At 42.7% G+C, this 20195-nt stretch overlaps 1 protein-coding gene and 1 pseudogene across 1 annotated transcript in view; one reads left to right on the forward strand and one right to left on the reverse strand.

Annotated features, from left to right (window-relative positions):
• EFL1 (elongation factor like GTPase 1) overlaps positions 1–20195 on the forward strand; it is a 143431-nt gene that overhangs the window by 44671 nt on the left and 78565 nt on the right. Inside the window, exons 12-15 of the mRNA XM_062206334.1 lie at positions 119–218; positions 4607–4758; positions 5002–5168; positions 9895–10033. Coding sequence (XP_062062318.1) covers positions 119–218; positions 4607–4758; positions 5002–5168; positions 9895–10033 — 558 coding nt within the window. The remainder of the gene's footprint in view (positions 1–118; positions 219–4606; positions 4759–5001; positions 5169–9894; positions 10034–20195) is intronic.
• On the reverse strand, positions 3094–3957 carry LOC133769646 (calcium load-activated calcium channel-like; annotated as a pseudogene).

Consider the following 20195-nt stretch of genomic DNA (forward strand, 5'->3'; position numbering starts at 1 on the left):
GACTTCTTATATACTTATATGATGCTGTGTTCTAAATATCTTGATTGTTTTCCAGAAATGTTTGGTTTTTTTTTAATCATGGGAAAAATAGTGACTTTTTAACCCCCTGTTTGTTCAGCTTTTATGAAATGTGGAAGTGAGGACACCGCCCCAGTTATTATCTTTGTTTCCAAAATGTTTGCAGTTGATGCCAAGGCCTTGCCTCAGAACAAACCAAGGTAAGGAGAGGGAAGCCGCAGGCTGGCTGGGATGGCGCATGTGTGGTGGGGGTGTTGTTGGCTGTGGTGGGGGGCAGTGCTTCTCCTCAACCCAGACCTCACATTGAGCCATGCTGAGGGGTTGTGCAGCAATGTGTACTCTCCTGACACCTCTGTAGGAGAAAGCTGTTGAAATCCGTTCTGGAATATTGGTTTGAACGGAGGTAAATTCCAAGAAGAGTAGTAACGGTAGTCATAGCAACAGTCAACTTTCATTGAAATATCGGGCAGGTTCTAGTCTGAGCCTGTCTGATGTTAACTCTGTCTCCCTCCACGGCAGTGATAAGTGTGTGCGTATCCTGCATCTCTCTCTGTTAAAGGTATTGGGAGGGAGGGAAAGGTCAGTCTTCAAGTTCCAGAGCCTTGGGGATGGAAGCTGTGGACTCTGTATTATCTGTTTTCCTGTGTCTTCCCTTCTTCTCACCTCTGCTGCCGCCCCTACCTGTTTTGATTCCGACAGGTTTACAGAAATTATTGAAGTAATTTCCCAGCTGGCTCCCCTGCCCAGTCTTTAGTTCTACCAATCCATTTGCTGTATTTCCTTCAGTGATCTTTCTAAGATTCAACTAGGAAGGTATTTCCTGCCTAAAGAAGCCCCTGTGAGTCTCACTGCCCTGAGCAGTTTTGCCTAAAGTGTGCTAATGGAAATTGAGGAAGAAGTGTCGTTAGCAGTCATGTTCACTTTAGTGTGTATCTATGTATACTGCCTATCTATGCCAAGTGATCATGCTCTTCTTTTTACAGTAAGACTTCACTTTTTAATTTAACATGTCCATTTAAATGAAATTTCAAGTAAATAATACATAGGGGTAGCATAAATCATGAAGGTGATACGTCAGTGACTGACGTTTTGGGATCAGTGGCCTATGAAGTAAACTTGACCTATCATAGTAGCATTTCAGACCCAGCATGATGTGACCCCCAAATGATTCTTCAACTACATTTTTTTTTCTAGTATTCCACTATTCCCTAAACAAATCCAGATCATTCCTCCTTCTTGGAAGATCTTATTTTCTTCTGATGATTGAACATAGGAAGCTTCAATAATTTTTACCTTGAGGATCAGTGAAGAAAGGAAGTAAATGAAGTGTGAGTGAATGAATATGTGGATGAAGGAATGATAACTCAGGGAATTGGTGAAGGAGTGAGTAGCTGAATGAATGAATGTGTAGTTGAGTAGCTAGGCTACTCCCAGATGCTATTTCAGTGCCATATGTAGAGATTTCTTGATGTCCTAGGAGATTAGGTTGTTTTGGTCACTGTCAGTGTCTTAGACTCTAGTAGAATCCTTCAGAAAATTAGAGAATTAAAAATTTTGTTCTTGAGATTTCAAGTGTATGTATTTATATTATTGAAATTCTTGTGTGTACCTATCTTTCATTTTCTTGCTGAGGAATAATACTGAAATTATGTAACTCATACTATTAATTACATTTTCTGTAACATTTTTCTTGAGAATTCATATATTTTCCTAGTTTTTGTGTATTTTCGGTAGTGTACTTAACTCTATTCCATTGAGTTGTTTTACTGTTTTATTTTTGGTTTTTTTATTTAACCAGTTGCAGGTTTAGCAGTTGCTATATAATAATATAGGTTTTTCAAGTATAATTGATTAGGGTTGTCATTATCTTGATCTTTCGCTGATTACATTTTTGATGTAAGTTACTCTTTTTTAATTTTTTAAGTTACTCATTTTTAATGTAATGTACTCTTTTTAGAATTGGGGGATATAGACCTTTGAACGTTTGATAGCATTCTTATCTCTGCTGTTTCAGATTTACCACAGCAAGAGCAACTGAATATTATTTTCCTTGAGGTTAGATTAGGATCTGTTAAGTACTGACACACGCAGAGGAGAAAAGTAAAGGAAGATGGGGGATGGGACACCAATAAAACCTATCAAACGGAATGCCTATTTTTATTCAATTTAGTGCCCCCTTGCTGTAAAAGCCTTTTAGTATTAAGGTTCTAAGCAGCCCGTCTGTGGTCTGACATTATACATGAGAGCAGCTCTAAAGGAAAAGCAGCTCAGTGGGGCAGGCGTTGAGGCGTAGTGAGGAAAGCCATGGAAAGCGACCGCCTGCACTGGCAGTGTCCCATAGCAGCGCTAGTTCAAGTCCTGGCTGCTCCACTTCTGATCTGCCTCCCTGCTAATGGCCTGGGAAAGCAGTGAAAGGTGGCCCATGTGCTTTGGCCCCTGCACCCGTGTGGGAGACCTGGATGAAGTGCCTGGCTCCTGGCTTCAGCCTGGCTCAGCCCTGGCCATTGCGGCCAGTTGGGGAGTGAATTAGTGGATGGAAGGTCTTTCTGTCTCTCCCCCCTACTCTGTAACTCCTTCAAATAAATAAATAAATAAAAGTTTGTTGTGGATGAAATAGCTAAAAATTCAGCTTTATTGATCTCAAGTGATATATTTAGCCCTAAAAGTACAGCAGATAGTTCCAGTTAAGTTTAGTTACACAAACTGAGTTTTTCTTCTAGATTTCCAAATACTCATTCATGGAAAGCCAACTTCCATGTATGTGACACATATACAGCCTTGAAAGTCAGTCTCACAGAAGACATTTATGTCAGCAAAGCAGGAAAGATGATACTTGTTTAGCATCACCTGAACTTAACTGAGCAGTCTGCTTACTTAAGACAGTTCATCTGTGAGCAAAAGCACCATCCTATGTTGGGTGCCATTCTCGTTCTAATGATATCCAGAACGCTGAGAAATAACTCAAAAATAGAAAGTGGCCAAGTGCTAAGGCTGCCTTGTGGTTCTTGCTATATACAGATGCCAGTCTGCCTTGCATATCTAAAAACAACAGGAATTAAAGGGTCCTGCTTGACTTCAGGAGAACTTCCCAAAAGGAGGTGGAGGGCCAGGAAATCCACCTGCCTGCTTGTGGTGGGAATCTGTGAAGGGGCAGGCCCGAGAATCTTGTGGATATTCTGTTGATCTGGCACATTACAGAGAACAGACAGGAACATTGTGTCACCCCCCAGCAGGTGTCGATGAGGCCGTCCTTGGGTGAAGGAAAAGGGGCCAGACAGTTTTGCTGCAACTCTACCACTGAATATGGAATTGAACGTTCCCATTAGGGCAGGGAAACAAAAGCCCATTGCAGGCCGGCGCCGTGGCTTAACAGGCTAATCCTCCGCCTTGTGGCTCCGGCACACCGGGTTCTAGTCCTGGTCGGGGCGCTGGATTCTGTCCCGGTTGCCCCTCTTCCAGGCCAGCTCTCTGTTATGGCCCGGGAGTGCAGTGGAGGATGGCCCAAGTGCTTGGGCCCTGCACCCACATGGGAGACCAGGAGAAGCTCCTGGCTTCGGATCAGCGCGGTGCGCCGGCTGCAGCGGCCATTGGAGGATGAACCAACAGCAAAAAGGAAGACCTTTCTCTCTGTCTCTCTCACTATCCTGTCAAAAAAAAAACAAAAAACAAAAAAAGCCCATTGCAAACATGGATTTCATTAGAACTATTGATCTCTTGTTAGTCCTCAGTTTCTTTTCTTGGCTCTCTGTGTTCTTTTTTGTTGTCAACCACCTGACTCTGTCATCATTTCCTTCTTCCTCTCTCTGCCTTTCCACTCCTGCCTTCAGCCTCTTGTACTTGTCTGTCCTGTAAACCAGGACCCAGGTTTATGCCCTCAGTGAGAAGAGCCGTGCGCACGGAGGTAAAAACAATGAGTAGAGTGTCCACAAACGTGCTCATCTCGCAGCTCCGTCCCTGCACTTTCACTCAATAAATAAATCTTAAAGAAAAAAATAGTAAAAGCCCGCTTCCTTCACCTCCCACCTCCACTCCCGCTCAGAGTAGCTCCCAGAACACATGCACACAACACGCTGCCTTTCCTGGGTCAGTGCCGCTGATAATTTCAGTTTGACCTTTGGAAGTCCTGCTGATTTGCATGCCCGTCATGAACCCTGTTTTCCCATGAAGGTAGAATTTCATACTTGTGGAGCAAACCTCAGTGTCTTTCTGAGCCTTTGTGCTCGTGTGTGGGGAATGCACAGACACCAGGTGTCTGTCCCGCATTCCCTCCCTTCTCCTGGTCCTCTGCCTCGTCCATGGGCAATATGGATACCTCCAGTTCCACCTTGTTGTGCTCGGCTCCACCTGGGAACGCGGGCTGTTACGTGTGCATTCCTAAGCTTAGAGTGGCCGGGCACACAGCATTACTGGAGCCTCCCGGGCCCTTCCTACTCCTGCTGTAGTGAGGGAGAGAGCCTGGAGAACCTGCCTGGGTGGCATTTGGGACCTCTCGCCTTCTCCAGCCACATCACTATTTGCCGTTTCCCCGCACGAGCCAACTGAGATGCATGATGTTGCTGGATGACAAAACGTTTGTGATATCCTGTAGGCCTCTCACTCAAGAAGAGATTGCTCAGCGGCGCGCGCGTGCAAGACAAAGGCATGCAGAGAAGCTCGCAGCAGCGCAGGGGCAGGCCCCCTTGGAGCCCACCCAAGATGGGAGCGTCCTCGAAACAAGCCCCAGGGGAGATGAGCCAGCAGGTACAGCTTTCCTGAGCAGCTGTGAAGCAGGGTGTTTGACTCTCTGCTGAACCTGAGACACACATCCTTAACCTCTTGTGCTTTTAGCTGTATTCATAGTTTTTATCAATATTCTTTTCATCTTTGCTGCTCCAAACCTTAACCTGGGCCAAACACATCTTATTGTCTGATCCCTGTGTTTCCAGGCATTTCCTGGTTTAAAGAGAGCATCCTTGGCACTCATTTTCCTTTTGTTTTTGGCAGGTGATGAGCAACAGGTGGAAAGTATGACCCCAACACCTGGGCCCCAAGAAGAAAACAACCAAGAGTCTTTCATTGCATTTGCTCGAGTGTTCAGTGGGGTAGCTCGAAGAGGAAAGAAAATTTTTGTCCTGGGGCCCAAATACAGTCCTGTTGAGTTTTTGCAACGGGTAAGAACTGGAAGTCAAACATGAATATATTGTTTCAAGGGCCTGATAGCTTTGCAGGCTGGCCTGGATTGATGATTGCCTTATTGGTAGATGGCAGGAAGGCACACCTGACCAATCCCCAGTCTCCTCTTGGATCGCTTTGGTACCATTTGGCATTTGTGTCTCACTTAGCAACACTTGGGAAACCAAACCAGTACGTGAACAGACTTTTCTGCTCTGAAGACAGGAAGATATCGTGGCAGCGGATGTTACACGGGGCGTTCTAGGGGACGCAGCTGTAGTGGGATTGCCTGAGTGAGCCTGGGCGTAATAAGAGGATAGTTCAAATCATCCTTTTTCTGATTTGCAGCCCCCAGCAGCAGCGTTTACCAGTTCCACTGGTTCCACACTTTCTTCAAAATTCAGTATTGCTCGGCTTTCAGTTTGACCAATTTGATGGCTATAATGTAGGATCTTGCAGTTGTTTTAATTTATATTTTCCTTCTTAACTCTTCCAGTATGTGCACTGATCAGTAGCAGGCCAGTGCAGATCTTCAGGGAATGTGGAGCTCCAGAGAGTTGGTTGCTCCTGCCAGAGGTGTGAGCAGGAAGCAGGTGATGACAGATAGGCGCTGGACATCTAGCCAAGAGTGTCCATGAACGGGTACCCGCCAGCATCTAAAAATGCTGGATCCTAAAAGCAAGAAAGAAATCCCAGCTGCCGCTGTCTCGGAACATTTTGGAAGTAAACAGGCTACATACATAGAGTGAGTGACTGGTCAGCAAAAAGCTGTGCAGCAGGAACTTGTCAGTTGGCAACATGGAGCACTGAGCCAAAGAGCAGGTGCCCCTGTCCGTGCAGGGGGCGGCCTGTCTGCAGGTACGCGGGCCAGCTGCCGTACTTGGCTGCAAGTGAGCGGCTGAGGAAAGTTTCTGCCATCAGTGTTTGCTCACCTTGAGCGCTTATTCCATCAGTTTTAGCAACTTAGCCCTCAGAGGTGGCAGTGCCCGTGGTGGTTAAGCAGTCCTCGTTGGGCCGCGGCAGGTTCTGGGTTAGCAAGAAGGACCATAGCACTTGGTGTGCGTAGGGTTATATTTTATGGGAAGTTGAAATTGCTGTAATAGCATGTGAGAAAGCCCAGTTAGGATTATCATAACATCTTGGCTTGGACATAATTATACTTTGTTGTTGATCACTAAGAGTTAAGTTTCTGTTACTTTTTTTTCTTTACTCTGTAAACTCTTTGGATGAGTAAGAAATTATCTCATGAGACATTGGGCATTCCTGTTCCTCTTCCATGCATAGTGTCTCTTTGCTCTTCCTGGGCTGCAGGTTGAGACCTCCTGGTTCTGTGTCAGCTGCCTGAAGCAGGAATGTCCAAAGTACAGCAACAGCATAAATGCCGCCTCTCAGTGGTCCAGGCCTTCTTAAAGCTAACTGCAGCCTACGCCTACTGTTTCAAAAATTCTGGGGTCTTTCCAACCTACCCCAGCAGTAACCCCAGCTAGAATTTTGTTTATTTTTGTTAACCACACATTGTAACAAGTTTAGCAGCTCCAAATAATATACATTTTTTTGTCTTCTCACAGTTTTGGTGGGTTAAGAGTCCAGGCGTGGCTTAACTGGCTCTTCCTTAGGGCTTCACAAAGCTTCAGGCAGAATGTTGGCCAGGCTGCAGTCTCGCCAGGATGACGGGGGAAGACTCTGCCTCCATGTGCCCGAGGTTGTAGTTAGAACTCGTATCCTTGCCCCTGTAGTCCCGAGGACTCCAGTTTCCTCTCCTGTGAGCTTTGGCAACTGGGAGGCTTCCTTCACTGAGACATTGAGGAAACGCTGGAATAGGTGTACTGGCAAGCCCGAGTCTTCATGTGACATTATAGGATCACAGCAGGAGTGTCCCGCCTCCATAGAAGACAGACACAGATGCCACTCATCCTTTGGGGCATGAGCACCAGAAAGCTGGGACCATGAAGGAGGCCCTTTAGTCTGTCTGCACCATTCTTTTCTTTATAGTTGTATAACCTATGTGTGTATTTCTAAAGAATCTGTTGTTATATTTGCATACTTTTAAGTTTTGAGTAAATGAAGTCTTACTACAGTTGTTCTACAACTTGTTTTCTTTTTAACTTAACATCTTGAGAATACTTTGTTAGTGCGTAATCCTGTCATTTGTTTATTGTCCCTGCTACATCATATTCCATGACATCTGTATGTATTTTACTTAACCACTTGCCTGTCACTGTAAATTTGGACTGCTTTCAGTTTTTACTAACATAAACAGTGCTACTTTGAATATTTTTGTATATCTCCTTGTGCACGTTTGTAAAAAATTCAGGGGAAGAATGTATCTGTAGTGAGTTGCCTGGATAATCTTCACCTTAACAGGATACTTCCAGATTCTTAGTGCTTTTGACTCACACCCCAACAGAAATGTTGAATAGTCAGCACTTGTTCCACATTTCCGCCATAGTTTGGTATTGTTAGGCTGTTAATTTTTTCCCATCTGATGGCTATCATATGTTATTTTCTAGCCGTTTTCACTTACATATCCCCTATTAAGGTGTGCGTTGTTCATCTTGTTTTCTTCGGTCAAGACTTCATTGGGTCATTCCTCTCTTTTTCTTTTTTCTAATGTGCTTTTTAAAAAAAAAAAAAAAAGTTGATGTTTAGACGTCCTTTGTATCCTCTGGATTCTATTTTTTTTTTTTTTTGTCATTTTTAAGTTTTGCAAAATTTTTTCTCGAATCTGGAGCTTGTCTTCACTTTCGGTTTAGCATCCTTTAATGGACAAAGATTCTTAATTTTAATTTAGCAGAATTCATCAAACTTTATGGGTTTTACTTTTTGCATCTTGTTTTGGAAAATGAAAATTGGGACTATCCTGAATTCACAAAATTCTCCTGTGTTTCCTTCTACAGTTTAATGTTTTGCCTTTCATGTTTAAATGTGTAATTCAGTGTTTGTGCTACAAAGAAGAGACTCAATTTGATTTTTTAACCCATACAAATAGCTGATTGTCCCAGCATCACTGACTTCTGCATCTTTACCCTCTAATCTGCTTTGTTCACTCTGTCATAAGTCAGATGTCACATATGTGGGGGTCTGTTTATGGACTATTAGATTTCATTCTTTTGTCTTTCCCTCGCTCTTCAGTGCTGTTTTTGTTTCTGAATGCCTGGCATCTGACAGGCCATGTTCCTGGGTCTTGTTTTTCCTGTGAGTTTCTTGTTTATTCTCTACTCTTTGCTCCTCTCTAGAAAGTTTACAGTCAGCCTGTCAGGTTCCACAGAAGCCTAATGCCCCTGCTGTTGTAATCCCCTTCAGTTAGTGCATCTAGGTGGCATGAATCCATACTTTGCAATGTAACAGCTTCCTCTCCATTAATGTTTTAGATGCAGCTATTCATGTTGAGTTCATTGTTCATGTTTTAATTAGTTTCCTAGTTTTCTCCATGGAGAGCTTTAGTTGCTTTTGTTGGACTTAGTTTTGGCTACCTTAGATATTTTGTTGGCACTCTAAAAGTTACTGTTTTTAAAATATTTATATGTATTCTATAGAAATACAATGAATTACTGTGTATTGATCTTCCATCTTTCTCACCTTGCTAAACCATCTCGCTGATTATAATTTTTCTGTAGCTTGTTTTAAGTGAGTGGTCATATTGTCTGTGTATAATTCTCTTTCTTTCTGTCTAATCCTTGCATTTTAATTTTTTTTCCAAGCTGTCTTTTGTTACTGTGCAGAGCTGTCGCTGTATCAAGACATGGACATTCACCTGCCCCATGTGTCTAAAAGGCCATAATTTTCATGAACTTTCCAGGTGTATTCCAACACAGGAGCTGGTTTTTCCCTCTTCTGAGCCTTGGCGAATTTTCTCACCCATTGACATTTTTGTCACCTACTGTTTGTGATGTTAGTTATCATTGAGTATGTTGTATCTTAGACATTTTTCTCCTTAGAGCACTAGTGCGGCTCTTTGGGCCTGTGAGTACCAAGGGTATGCCTATTGGTTGATTGAGGTGCTTTCTGGATACTTGAATTTATATGGAGGATATATTTCTGAAGACTTCCCACAACTCAAAACTTGAATCATTCGAGACAGTATGTCCATCAGAATAAATGTGATGTAGGGTGTTGACACATCTTTTCTATTTACAGCGTGGTTGTGCCGTGTGTGTGCCCTGTCTCCTCATTGCTGTTCCCAGTGTTTCACAGTGGGCTTCACAGTGGGCTCTCTTGCAGAGTAGCGGCGTGGCATGTAATAGTTCTTTGACATGTTTTGTGGCATTGGTGTAGTGGCTAACTACCCTTCCAAGGGCACTTCCATGTGTTGCCTGGCATTAACACCAATGCATGGTGAACGTTTGACAGACATTATAATTTGAATGATGATAGCAATAATAAATGTGAAAATAATATCACAGTAGTTACCAAAACTGGTGATGATAGAGTTCACATGAATACCAGCAAGGAGGTATGGTGCTACCAGACCGCACAGAATTTATATTACTTAACTATAGATTATATGATTAAAGTGGGACTCTGGGTGACTTTTTTGCTGTTTGAAAGGTTTCAGTATTTCAGATTTTATTTGTTAAGTGAGACTTAATTTGTGTCATGCCATTTTAAATCTGTTTGCCCCTGGTTTACACACAGTGTGGTGATCCATATCTTAACTGATGAATGATGTGACTGTGGGTACCACTTAGTGCTTTCAGGTGCCTCTTACCACTGTTTCTTTGCCAGGTGCCATCGGGCTTCTCGACTCCAGCAGATGACCTTCCCCCGGTCCCCCACCTGGCGTGCTGTACCCTGGAAAACCTGTACCTCCTGATGGGAAGGGAACTGGAAGATCTAGAGGAAGTACCTCCAGGAAACGTGCTAGGTAGGGTGCTGCTGTGTTCTCTAACTGTACTCCACGCCCAGAGATTACCTAGCATCTCGGAGGACGTGGGAGCTTTTGAAAGGGACTAGAACTTCATGTTGGTGCTTTTTTCTGGTGTCTTGTCTTAGTGCATTTGACATACCAGGTTGTGGATCAGCTACTTGCTGTGAATGATGGTTCTGTTTTAAAAATATACTACTTAATCTGTGAATGCTGTACCCTAAGCAGGGTTTCATTTTTGGGGGAGAAAGATGGATAATTTCTGTTCACAAAAAATTACACTAGATGACACGTTTCTCTTTCTACAGGTTTGATTCTATTGGAAACTGTTCTATTATAAAGATCTCTTTAAACTCATTGCCTTTTTTCCCCCATTTTTCACCCTTTGCATATTGCTTTACTGTCGGTAGTTAATCGTTAATTTTTATGCATATATGTATTGTTCTTCACCACCATAGTGTTTATTACTCACTTAACTTCTGCCCCTCATGTGTATAATTCACTTTTTGAGGTCCTCAGCTTAACCATAAATATTTATATTGAAGAATTTCTCTTGGATCATCACAGGAATCAGTGTGCACTATAGAATATTGTGTCCCATTGCACTTTCAGATTTGGAACCTTGGGGTCATTGCCAACTGTTGTTTCAGAAAAAGCTGGTACATAAGGAAGGGCTGTCAAAGGTGGAAGCTTTGAGAGCAAAGAAGGAGGTAGACAAATCCAGGGTTACACAGCTTGTAATTTATCGGGGACTTACAGGCAGGCGTCTGTCTTGGGTGACTGCAAGACGAGAGAATCGCTACACACACCTCAAGGCTGGAGAAAAATAGAAGCTGTGCTAGACAAAAGCCAGCCAGAATGAATCTGAACTTTCTCAGGCCTCAGGTGAGAGACATTCTGGCTGCCAGTGTCCAGCACTTAGGGCTCAACAGATTATCTTAACAACTTTATTTACCCCATAAGGTTTCAGATGGCTGTCAGGGTCACCTACAGAGCAAGGTGGTGGTTAGGACCATTATGACTGCAGGCAGGAGAAGCTCAGCTCAGAAAGCAATTTATTGGGTGATTATTAGAGAATTCTTTTTACTTTGTAGGGGAAAGTTCTAAGTTGTTGGTCCAGGATAGCCACTGTTTGCATTTGGTGGGCTTTACTCCAAGAAATTTGTTGAAGTAGTTTTACCACTCCTCTGTAGAGAACTACTTTTTTTCTTTGTTTCTTAATTACTCTTTAACATTTTTTTGGCATAAAATTAGTAGAATTTCTAGCTTCTGATCAATGTTACTTATTCTTTTCTACCCATTGGAAAATACTATTTTATTTTTTTTATTTTTTTTATTTTTGACAGGCAGAGTGGACAGTGAGAGAGAGACAGAGAGAAAGGTCTTCCTTTTGCCGTTGGTTCACCCTCCAATGGCCGCCGCGGTAGCGCGCTGCGGCCGGCGCACCACACTGATCCAATGGCAGGAGCCAGGTGCTTCTCCTGGTCTCCCATGGGGTGCAGGACCCAAGCACTTGGGCCATCCTCCACTGCACTCCCTGGCCACAGCAGAGAGCTGGCCTGGAAGAGGGGCAACCGGGACAGAATCTGGCGCCCCGACCGGGACTAGAACCCGGTGTGCCGGCGCCGCAAGGCGGAGGATTAGCCTAGTGAGCCGCGGCGCCGGCGGAAAATACTATTGAACCTTAACAGTTGATGTAACTATGAGCTGCAACAGCCGACTTGGTCAAAAAGGAAATTAATTGGAAGCAGAATGGAAAACACCTAACTATTTAGGCCGTACCTTCCTTGGGGTAATTGTAGAGCTCAGAGTCAGTCTTCTGTGTTTCCTGTGGAATAGGAAGTGGAAGATGTCCAACAGGATGCTCAAACAAAAGACAAGGTCTGCTGTTAAGTGACAGACAGCTTTTGTGAAGTCTCTAGGTTAGGCCCCGTCTGTGTGTTCTTCCTCTGGTAGAGGTTAAGAACACAACATGCATTAGTTTCGGGTGTCCTGCTTTCTTTTTTTGTTTGTTTCTTTTTTTATGCTAAGGTTTTTTGGTTTTTTGTTTATAATTTTATTTAAGGTAAGCAAAATTAATGTATTTCATGTATACAAGGTTTAGGAACATAGTGATACTTCCCACCTCACCCTCCCTCCCACCCACACTCCCACCCTTCTTCCTCCTTCCTCTCCTAATCTCCCCCTTAATTTTTAGTGATTTATTTTTGTTTATTTTATACTAATAAGATTAGCCCTACACTAAGAGTTAAGAAATAGTAAGAAGGAAAAAAAACAAAAACACAGTTCAGGGCTATAAACAATCATTGAAGCTCAAAATGTCAGTTTCACTCATACATTACATTTTTTGTACTTTATTAGTTGTCACAGATCAGGGAAAACATATAGTGTTTCTGTTTTTGGAACTGGCTTATTTCGCTAAGTATAATTGTTTCCAGTTGCATCCATTTAGTTGCAAAAGACAGGATTTCATTCTTTTTCTGTAGTTTAGTAGTATTCCATTGTGTGTATATACTGTAATTTCTTTATCCAGTCTTCATCTGGGTTGATTCTACATTTTAGCTATTGTGAATTGAGCAGCAATGAACATGGGAGTACAGATAACACTTTAATATGCTGATTTTATTTCCCAGGAATTTTAATTTCCAGGAATAAGATAACTGGGTCATGTGGTAGATCTATTTTAGTTTTCTGAGCTATCTCCCTCTGTCTTCCACAGTGGCTGTACTAGTTTGCATTCCTACCAGTGGTGGATTAGGGTATGTTGTTCCCCCACATCCTCACCAGCATGTATCAGTTTTTTGATTTCTGGTTGAGAGGCATTCTGATTGGGATGAGGATGAAAACTCATTGTAGTTTTGATTTGCATTCCCTGATGGCTAGTGTTCCTGAATATTTTTCCATGTGTCTTGATCACTTGAATTTCCTCTTGAAAAATACCTGCTGAATCCCTCGGCCCATTTCTTAACTGGATTATTGGTTTGTTGTTGTTGAGTGTCTTGAGCTCTTGAGATTCTGGATATTAATCCTTTATGAGTTTTGTAGTTTGCAAATATTTTCTCTTATTCTGTCAGTTTCCTTTTTGCTTTGCTGAGTGTTTCTTTTGCAGTACAGGAGCTTCTCAGTTTGATGTAATCCCATTTGTCTATTTTGGCTTTGATAATCTGTGCTTCTGGAGTCTTTTCCAAGAAGTCTTTGCCTATGTCAATCAATGTCTCGTAGAGTTTCTCTAGTGTTCTCCTCTAGTAATTTGATGGCATTGGGTCATACATTTAGATCCTTGTTCCATTTTGAGTTGATTTTTGTATAAGGTGTCAGGTGGGGGTCTTGTTTCATGCTGCTTCACATGGAGATCCAGTTTTCCCAGCACCATTTGTTAAAGAGACTGTCCTTTTTCCAAGGATTGATTTTAGGTCTTTTGTCAAAGATTAATTCGTTGTAGATGTGTAGATTGATTTCTGGAGTTTGTGTTCTCTTACATTGATCTACATTGGTTCCATTTGTTGTATAAGGTTGCTTTAACTGTTTGGGATCTCTTGTGTTTCCATATGAATTTTAGCATAATTTTTTTCTAGGTCTGAGAAGCATGTTGATATTTTGATTGAGATCGCACTGAATCTGTAAATTACTTTTGGTAGTGTGGACATTTTGATGTTATTAATTCTTCCAATCCACAAACATGAATGATTTTTTCCATTTTTTTGTGTCTTCTATTTTTTTCTTTAATGTTTTGTAATTTTCATCATAAAGAACTTTCACCTCCTTGATTAAATGTATTCCAAGGTATTTAATTTGTTTTGTAGCTGTTGTGAATGGGATTGATATTTGAAGTTCTTTCTCAGCCATGACATTGTCTGTGTATATTGAGCTATCGATTGTTATGTGTTAATTTTATACCTTGCCACTTTATAAAGCTCTTTTATGAGTTCCAGTTCCAATAGTCTCTTAGTTCCCCTATATATATAGAATCATGTCATCTGCTAATAGGGATAATTTGACTTCCTCCTCTCCAATTTGTATCCCTTTGATTTTTTTTCTGGCCTAATGGCTCTAACTGACACTTGGAGGATCCTTATCTGGTTCTAGATCTTAGTGGAGATGCTTCCAACTATTCATTCAGCAAGAATCTGGCCTTGAAAGGATGTCGTATTTCATCGAGTGCTTTCTCTGCATCCATTGAGATAATCATATGGTTTTTATTCTTCAGTTTGTTAATGTGATTTATTGATTTGTGAGTGTTGGACCATCCCTGCATATCAGAGATAAATCCCACTTGTTCCAGGTGAATGATCTTTCTGATGTGTTGTTGTATTTTATTAGCTAGTATTTTGTTTAGGGTGTTTGCATCTATGTTCACAGTGATATTAGAGACTATAGTTCTCTTTCTCTGTTGTATGTTACTTTTTGGTTTAGGAATTAAGGTGATGCAGGTTTCATAGAAAGAGTTTGGGAGGATTCTGTCCATTTGAATTGTTTTGAATAGCCCAAGAAGAATTGGAATTAGTTATTCTTAAAAGTCCAATAGAATTCAGCAGTGAAGCTATCTGGTCCTGGGCTTTTCTTTGTTGGGAGAGTCTTTATTACTGATTCAGTCTCCATCTTGGTTATTGGTCTGTTTAGGTTTTCTATCTCTTCGTGACTCAATTTTGGTAGATTTTATGTGTTCAGAAATTATTCATTCTTGTAGCTTTTCCAATTTTGCCATCAGGTCTTTGTAGTAATTCCTGATGATTCTTTTTATTTATGTGGTATATGTTGTTGAATTTCCTTTTTCATATCTGATTTTATTAATTTGGGTTGGTTGGCCAATGGTGTATCAATTTTGTTTAGTTTTTCAAAAAACCGCTCTTCATTTCATTGATCTTTTATATGTTTTTTTGTTGTTTCAATTTTGTTAATTATTTCTTTCCTCCTACTAATTTTGCATTTGGTTTGTTATTTTTCTAGGTCCTTGAGAGACACTGATAGCTCATTTGGTCCATAATGTTGATTAGCTCCATTGTTTTTTCTTTGTTAATTTTTTTGTTTACTTGATCTGTCCATGGATGAAAGTGGGGTGTTTAAGTTCCCCCTTACTATTGTGCTGGGGTCCGTGTCTACCTTTAGATACATTACCATTTGTCTTAAGTAGCTACACACCCTGATATTGGGTGCCTGTATGTTTATTATCATCACATCTTCCTTTTGAATTTATCCCTTTATCATTACATACTGTCCTTCTTTGTCTTTTTTAAGAGGTTTTGTGTTAAAGTCTATTTTGTCTAATATTAGGATGGCTTTTATGCTTGTTTTTGCTGTCCATTAACATGGAATATGTTTTTCCATTCTTCCACTTTCAATCTGCATGTGTCTTTGTTGATTAGGTGTTTTTCTTGTAGGCAGCAAATAGCTGCTTCTTGTTTTTTAATCTACTTAGCCAGTCTTTATCTTTTAATTGGAGAATTTATGCTATTTACATTCAAGGTTACTATTGATAAGTAACGACTTGGCCCTGCCATTTTCCCTAAATATGCTTCTTGCTTTCTTTGGATTTCCTTTGTAGTTTTATTGGAAGACTTTCTGCCTTCACATTCGTTCATAGTGGTGACTGTCCTTCTGTGTTTCTGTGTATAGCACATCCTTGAGCATCATTTGTAAGGCTAGGTGAGTGTTGACAAATTCTTTAAATTTCTGTTTGTTATGGAAGGTCTTCATTTCACCTTCATTCATCAAGGAGAGCTTTTCAGGGTATATTCTGGGTTGACAGTTTTTTTCTCTTAAGACTTTTAGGATCTTTTGTTTATGTGTTATTGTTGAAAGTTTGACTACAATATGAGGCGATGAAGATCTTTTCTGGTCATGTCTATTAGGAGTTCTGTGTGCCTTGTGTACCTGGACATCCCTTTCTTTCTCCAAATTATGGAAGTTTTCTGTAATCATTTCACTAATCCATTCTTTCTTTCTATACCTTCAGGAACTTTTAAGACCTGTATGTTGGGTTGTTTGATAGTATCACATAAATCTCCAACACTTTTTAATTTTTCTGATAACTTGTTCTTTGTTTTGGTTTGAGAAATTTTCACAGATTTGTCTTCTAACTCCGATATTCTTTCTTCTATCTCACCAGGTCTGTTGTTAAGGCCTTCCACTGTATTTTTTATTTGACATATAAATTCCTCATTTCTGATATTTCATTTTGATTTCTCTTCAAAATATCAATCTCATGGAAGGATTTTTCTGTCATGTTATGTATGGATTTCTTTAACTTGTGAATTTTTTTTTAAGATTTATTTATTTACTTGAAAGAGTTACAGACAGAGAGCAGGAGAGACAGAGAAGTCTTCCATGTGCTGGTATATTTCCCAATTGGCTGCAATGGTCGGAGCTGGGCCAACCGGAAGCCAGGATCCAGGAGCTTCTTCCGGGTCTCCCACACTGGTGCAGGGACCAAGCACTTGGGCCATCTCTTGCTTTCCCAGGCCACAGCAGAGAGCTGGATCAGAAGTGGAGCAGCTGGGACTCGAATTGATGCCCATAGGGGATGCTAGCAGTGCAGGGGGATGCTTGACCTACTACACCACAGTGCTGGCCCCTTAACTTGTGATTTGCTTCTCATTGCTTCCAAATAATTCTGGTTAATCTTTTGAATTCCTTTTCAGGCATTTCATCAATCTCTTCATCTTCTCCTTCTAATATTGAAGTGTGTTGTGTGCCTTTGTGGAGTCATGCTGTCTTCCTTATTCTTGTTTCTTGAATTCCTGTGTTTATTTTAGGCATTGTGGGAATACTTGTTGGTTTTCTCCTCTGATAGATTTTATCTTTGAACTATGCCTCTGTGGCTTAGTGGAGTGTCTGCTCTTACAGTGAATACCCAAAGGCATGTGCTGGGTGTGGCCTGGGTGTGGTCAGTGCTCAGAGTGGGGCGAGTATCTAGGGTGATACCCAGGTTGGGCGTGGTGGATCTCCTCAGTTGTCAGCAGGGAAGAGGGCATGTCACTTCTGTTGGCATAATCATACCCTCACCTCCTCTTCCAAGGTGGTCAATGCCCGGGCTTAGCCCACAGTGGGTGCAGCACTCACCCATGCTGCCACATGATCTGTGCAGTCCTCGTGTGAACACAGATCCCACGACAGTGACCACCTCAGGCAACCAGGGAGCCCTGAACCTTTGGCGCCACACTCATTGATTGCCTGGAGATCCAGCTACATGCTGAGCCCTGTGTTGTAGTCCCAGAGTTTCCACAGCACACAGGCTCCCGCTGTCATGGGGTGCAGAGGATCCATCCTGCCCCGCTAGCCTGTCCCACCATGGAGAGGCAGAGACATTCCCAGAGCCAGCTGCCTGTGGGTGCACTGCCTTGGCGGTTTGAGCTTTGGAGCCTGTGACGTGTTGAGAGGCTGCGGGCACCTCGCAGTACTTGTGGGTGCCAGGCCTCTGTCAGTCCTCCCAACCAGACTTAGAGTTGGTGGGGAACTCGGATTTTTCCCTCGGATAAAATCCCTGGATCATATGGTGCACAAGAGCCTCTGCAGCTGCTACTCGTTTCAGAATGGCAGCTTCCCGCACCCGCTGCCAGGTGCACTCACCTGAGCTGGCACAGGCACAAGAGCCAGCCCAGCCTCTACTGCTGTCAGAATGGCGTGCTCTCCAGCCGCTTGCAGGGCACCGTTGTTGGTGGATGGAGAGAGAGACACGTTCTCCTTTTTTGCTGGGTTAGGCTGGTAACCTGTCCCCCAAGGGGTCTAGGCCGTGTGCTCCACCAAGCTCTCCCTGCGCTGTGTCTCCAGTGGCTCCGGTTGCTGCACCTGCTCTCACTGTGCTCTCCAAAGCCAACTCCTCCTCCCACTCTTGGCTGTGGGGTTGCGTGTCGTGTCCATGCTCGTTGCTGTGCATCTACACCTTCCACGCTGATCCACAGCTTCCCTCTGCCTTCTGTAGAGTTTCCGCTGCCACGTGCTCTCCAGCTCTCCCCTGGGAATGCACTTCCTCCACTTTTTTGCTGCTGTTTTCCCTAACCTAACGCAGTACGTCCTTTCCCTGTTCCACCATCTTGGAATCCGCTGGTATCCTCCTTCTGTGGCTAGATTTCTTGGTGTTGCCCGGCACCGAGTTTAGGTAGTACAAGGGAAATCATTCCTTTCCCATCAGCCTCCTAAAGCAACCGTGGCTCTGCCATCTGCTACATGGAAACCCTTATAAACTAACATTTTCACTTACTGGAGAAATTAGGTATACCACACTCTCTTTTGTCGGTCTTTTAAAAAATCATGGGCTGGGGGCCAGCGCTGTGGCATAGTGGGTAAAGACACCACCTGCAGTGCCAGCATCTCATATGGGCACTGGTTCCAGTCCCGGCTGCTCCACTTCCTATCCAGCTCTCTGCTATGGCCTGGGAAAGCAGTAGAAGATGGCCCAAGTGCTTGGGCCCCTGCACCCACATGGGAGACCTGGAAGAAGCTCCTAGCTCCTGGCTTTGGATTGGCGCAGCTTTGGCCTTTGCAGCCAATTGGGGAGTGAACCAATGGATGGAAGACTCTCTCTCTGTGTGTGTGTAACTCTGATTTTCAAATAAATAAAATAAATCTAAAAAGATTTACACAGAGAGGTAGAGACAGAGAAAGAAGTCTTCCATCCGCTGGTTTGTTCTCCAGATGGCCACAACGACTGGATCAGAAGAGGAGCAGCCAGGACTAGAACCGGTGCCCATATAGAATGTCAGTGCTTCAGGCCAGAGCGTTAACCCGCTGCACCACAGTGCTGGCCCCTAAATAAATCTTTAAATAAAAAAATCATGGGCTGGTAGGTAGGGGCTGGGGTGAAGGTAAATTGTGTGCCAAATTTACTGTGTACCCAAATTACCTATATAAGGATAAGCCAGGGTTGGGCATTTTACAAAACAGCTAAGATACCAGTCGAGGTGACTACATCCCATATCAGAGTGTACTAGCTCATATACCCTGGTAATACACACCCTGGGAAGCAAGTAATGGCTCAAGAATTCTACCCATGTGGGAGGTGTGGATTTGAGTCCCAGGCCTGGCTACTGTGGACATTTGGGTAGTGAACTGACAGGTGGGATTTTTCTCTGTCTCTCTTCCTCTTTCACTCTCCTCTCTGATCCTATGCCTCTCAAATAAAAATAATAAGTTATAAAATATATATATTCAAAAAAAGAAAGAAGGTAAGCCTGATGGGTATACAACTCTGGGACAAAATGAATTGAGGCAAAAAAGCCAGATTTATTTCATGTAAGAGTTAGGTTATATTCAGCTTCAGATCACCAAAAATCCACAGCACGGTTGTGAGCTTCACTTGGTAGGAAGTCCGGGGAGAGGGAGCCCAGGGCTGGTGTGATGGCTCCCCTGTGTCATCAGGAAGCCAGTTCCTTCTCTCTGCCTGCTTTTCGAACCTCAGCCTAGGCCCTCGTGGAGCCGAGATGGCTCCTGTGTAGCCCTGAAGCAGATCTGTGTTTCTCTTAGGAAGCGAGCACTAGGGTCAAGGCCTTCCGGTGGGACTCATGTTGTTATTCAGCAAGAAACTCCCCTCCCGGGACTTCTTTATATTCTGATCTCTGTAATTTTTTGTAAGGCTACCCCTAGCTGCAAGGGAGGCCTGGGGTAAGCATTTTACCCTTACAATCTCTGTAGTAGAGGCAGAGGCTGTTGACATTGTGAGTGGCTTTCAGATGGCCAGTCCACACTGTCATGTTCCCCAGCCATTGGCCTGGTGATGCAGGCCCACCCATTAGTGTTCTATTTCTTTACATTGTGTAGAAAACAGTCTACCAGATGGAGTATGGGTATAATAATGAAAGATTAGGAACCCTGTTACCACTTGGATTTAACTTTAGAATGGAAACAGATGATAATTGTTTTCCTTCTTGCTAAAATCTGTTTGAGTGCTCTGTATGACTAGAAAGCATGAGTACCAAAATGTTAGCCATCATTTTGCCACTGATCAGTTACATGGCCTTGGGCCAGTTGTGTAGCCTTGCTGGGCTTTGGTTTTTCCAATGATTTAGACTGGAGCAATGATGACTCATTCCTGTGGTGGAAACAGAGCAGTCACTTGTCACTGTCTTGTAAGAAGGCGGTGGATCTCCAGGGATTCTTCGATTTACCCTCACAGTTGTGTCTGTCGTATAGCTTAAACAAAACATGAAGTAGCGTTGTGTGGAGTCCA

This window comes from Lepus europaeus, chromosome 11 (genome assembly GCF_033115175.1).
Source record: "Lepus europaeus isolate LE1 chromosome 11, mLepTim1.pri, whole genome shotgun sequence".
Classification (NCBI taxonomy): domain Eukaryota; kingdom Metazoa; phylum Chordata; class Mammalia; order Lagomorpha; family Leporidae; genus Lepus; species Lepus europaeus.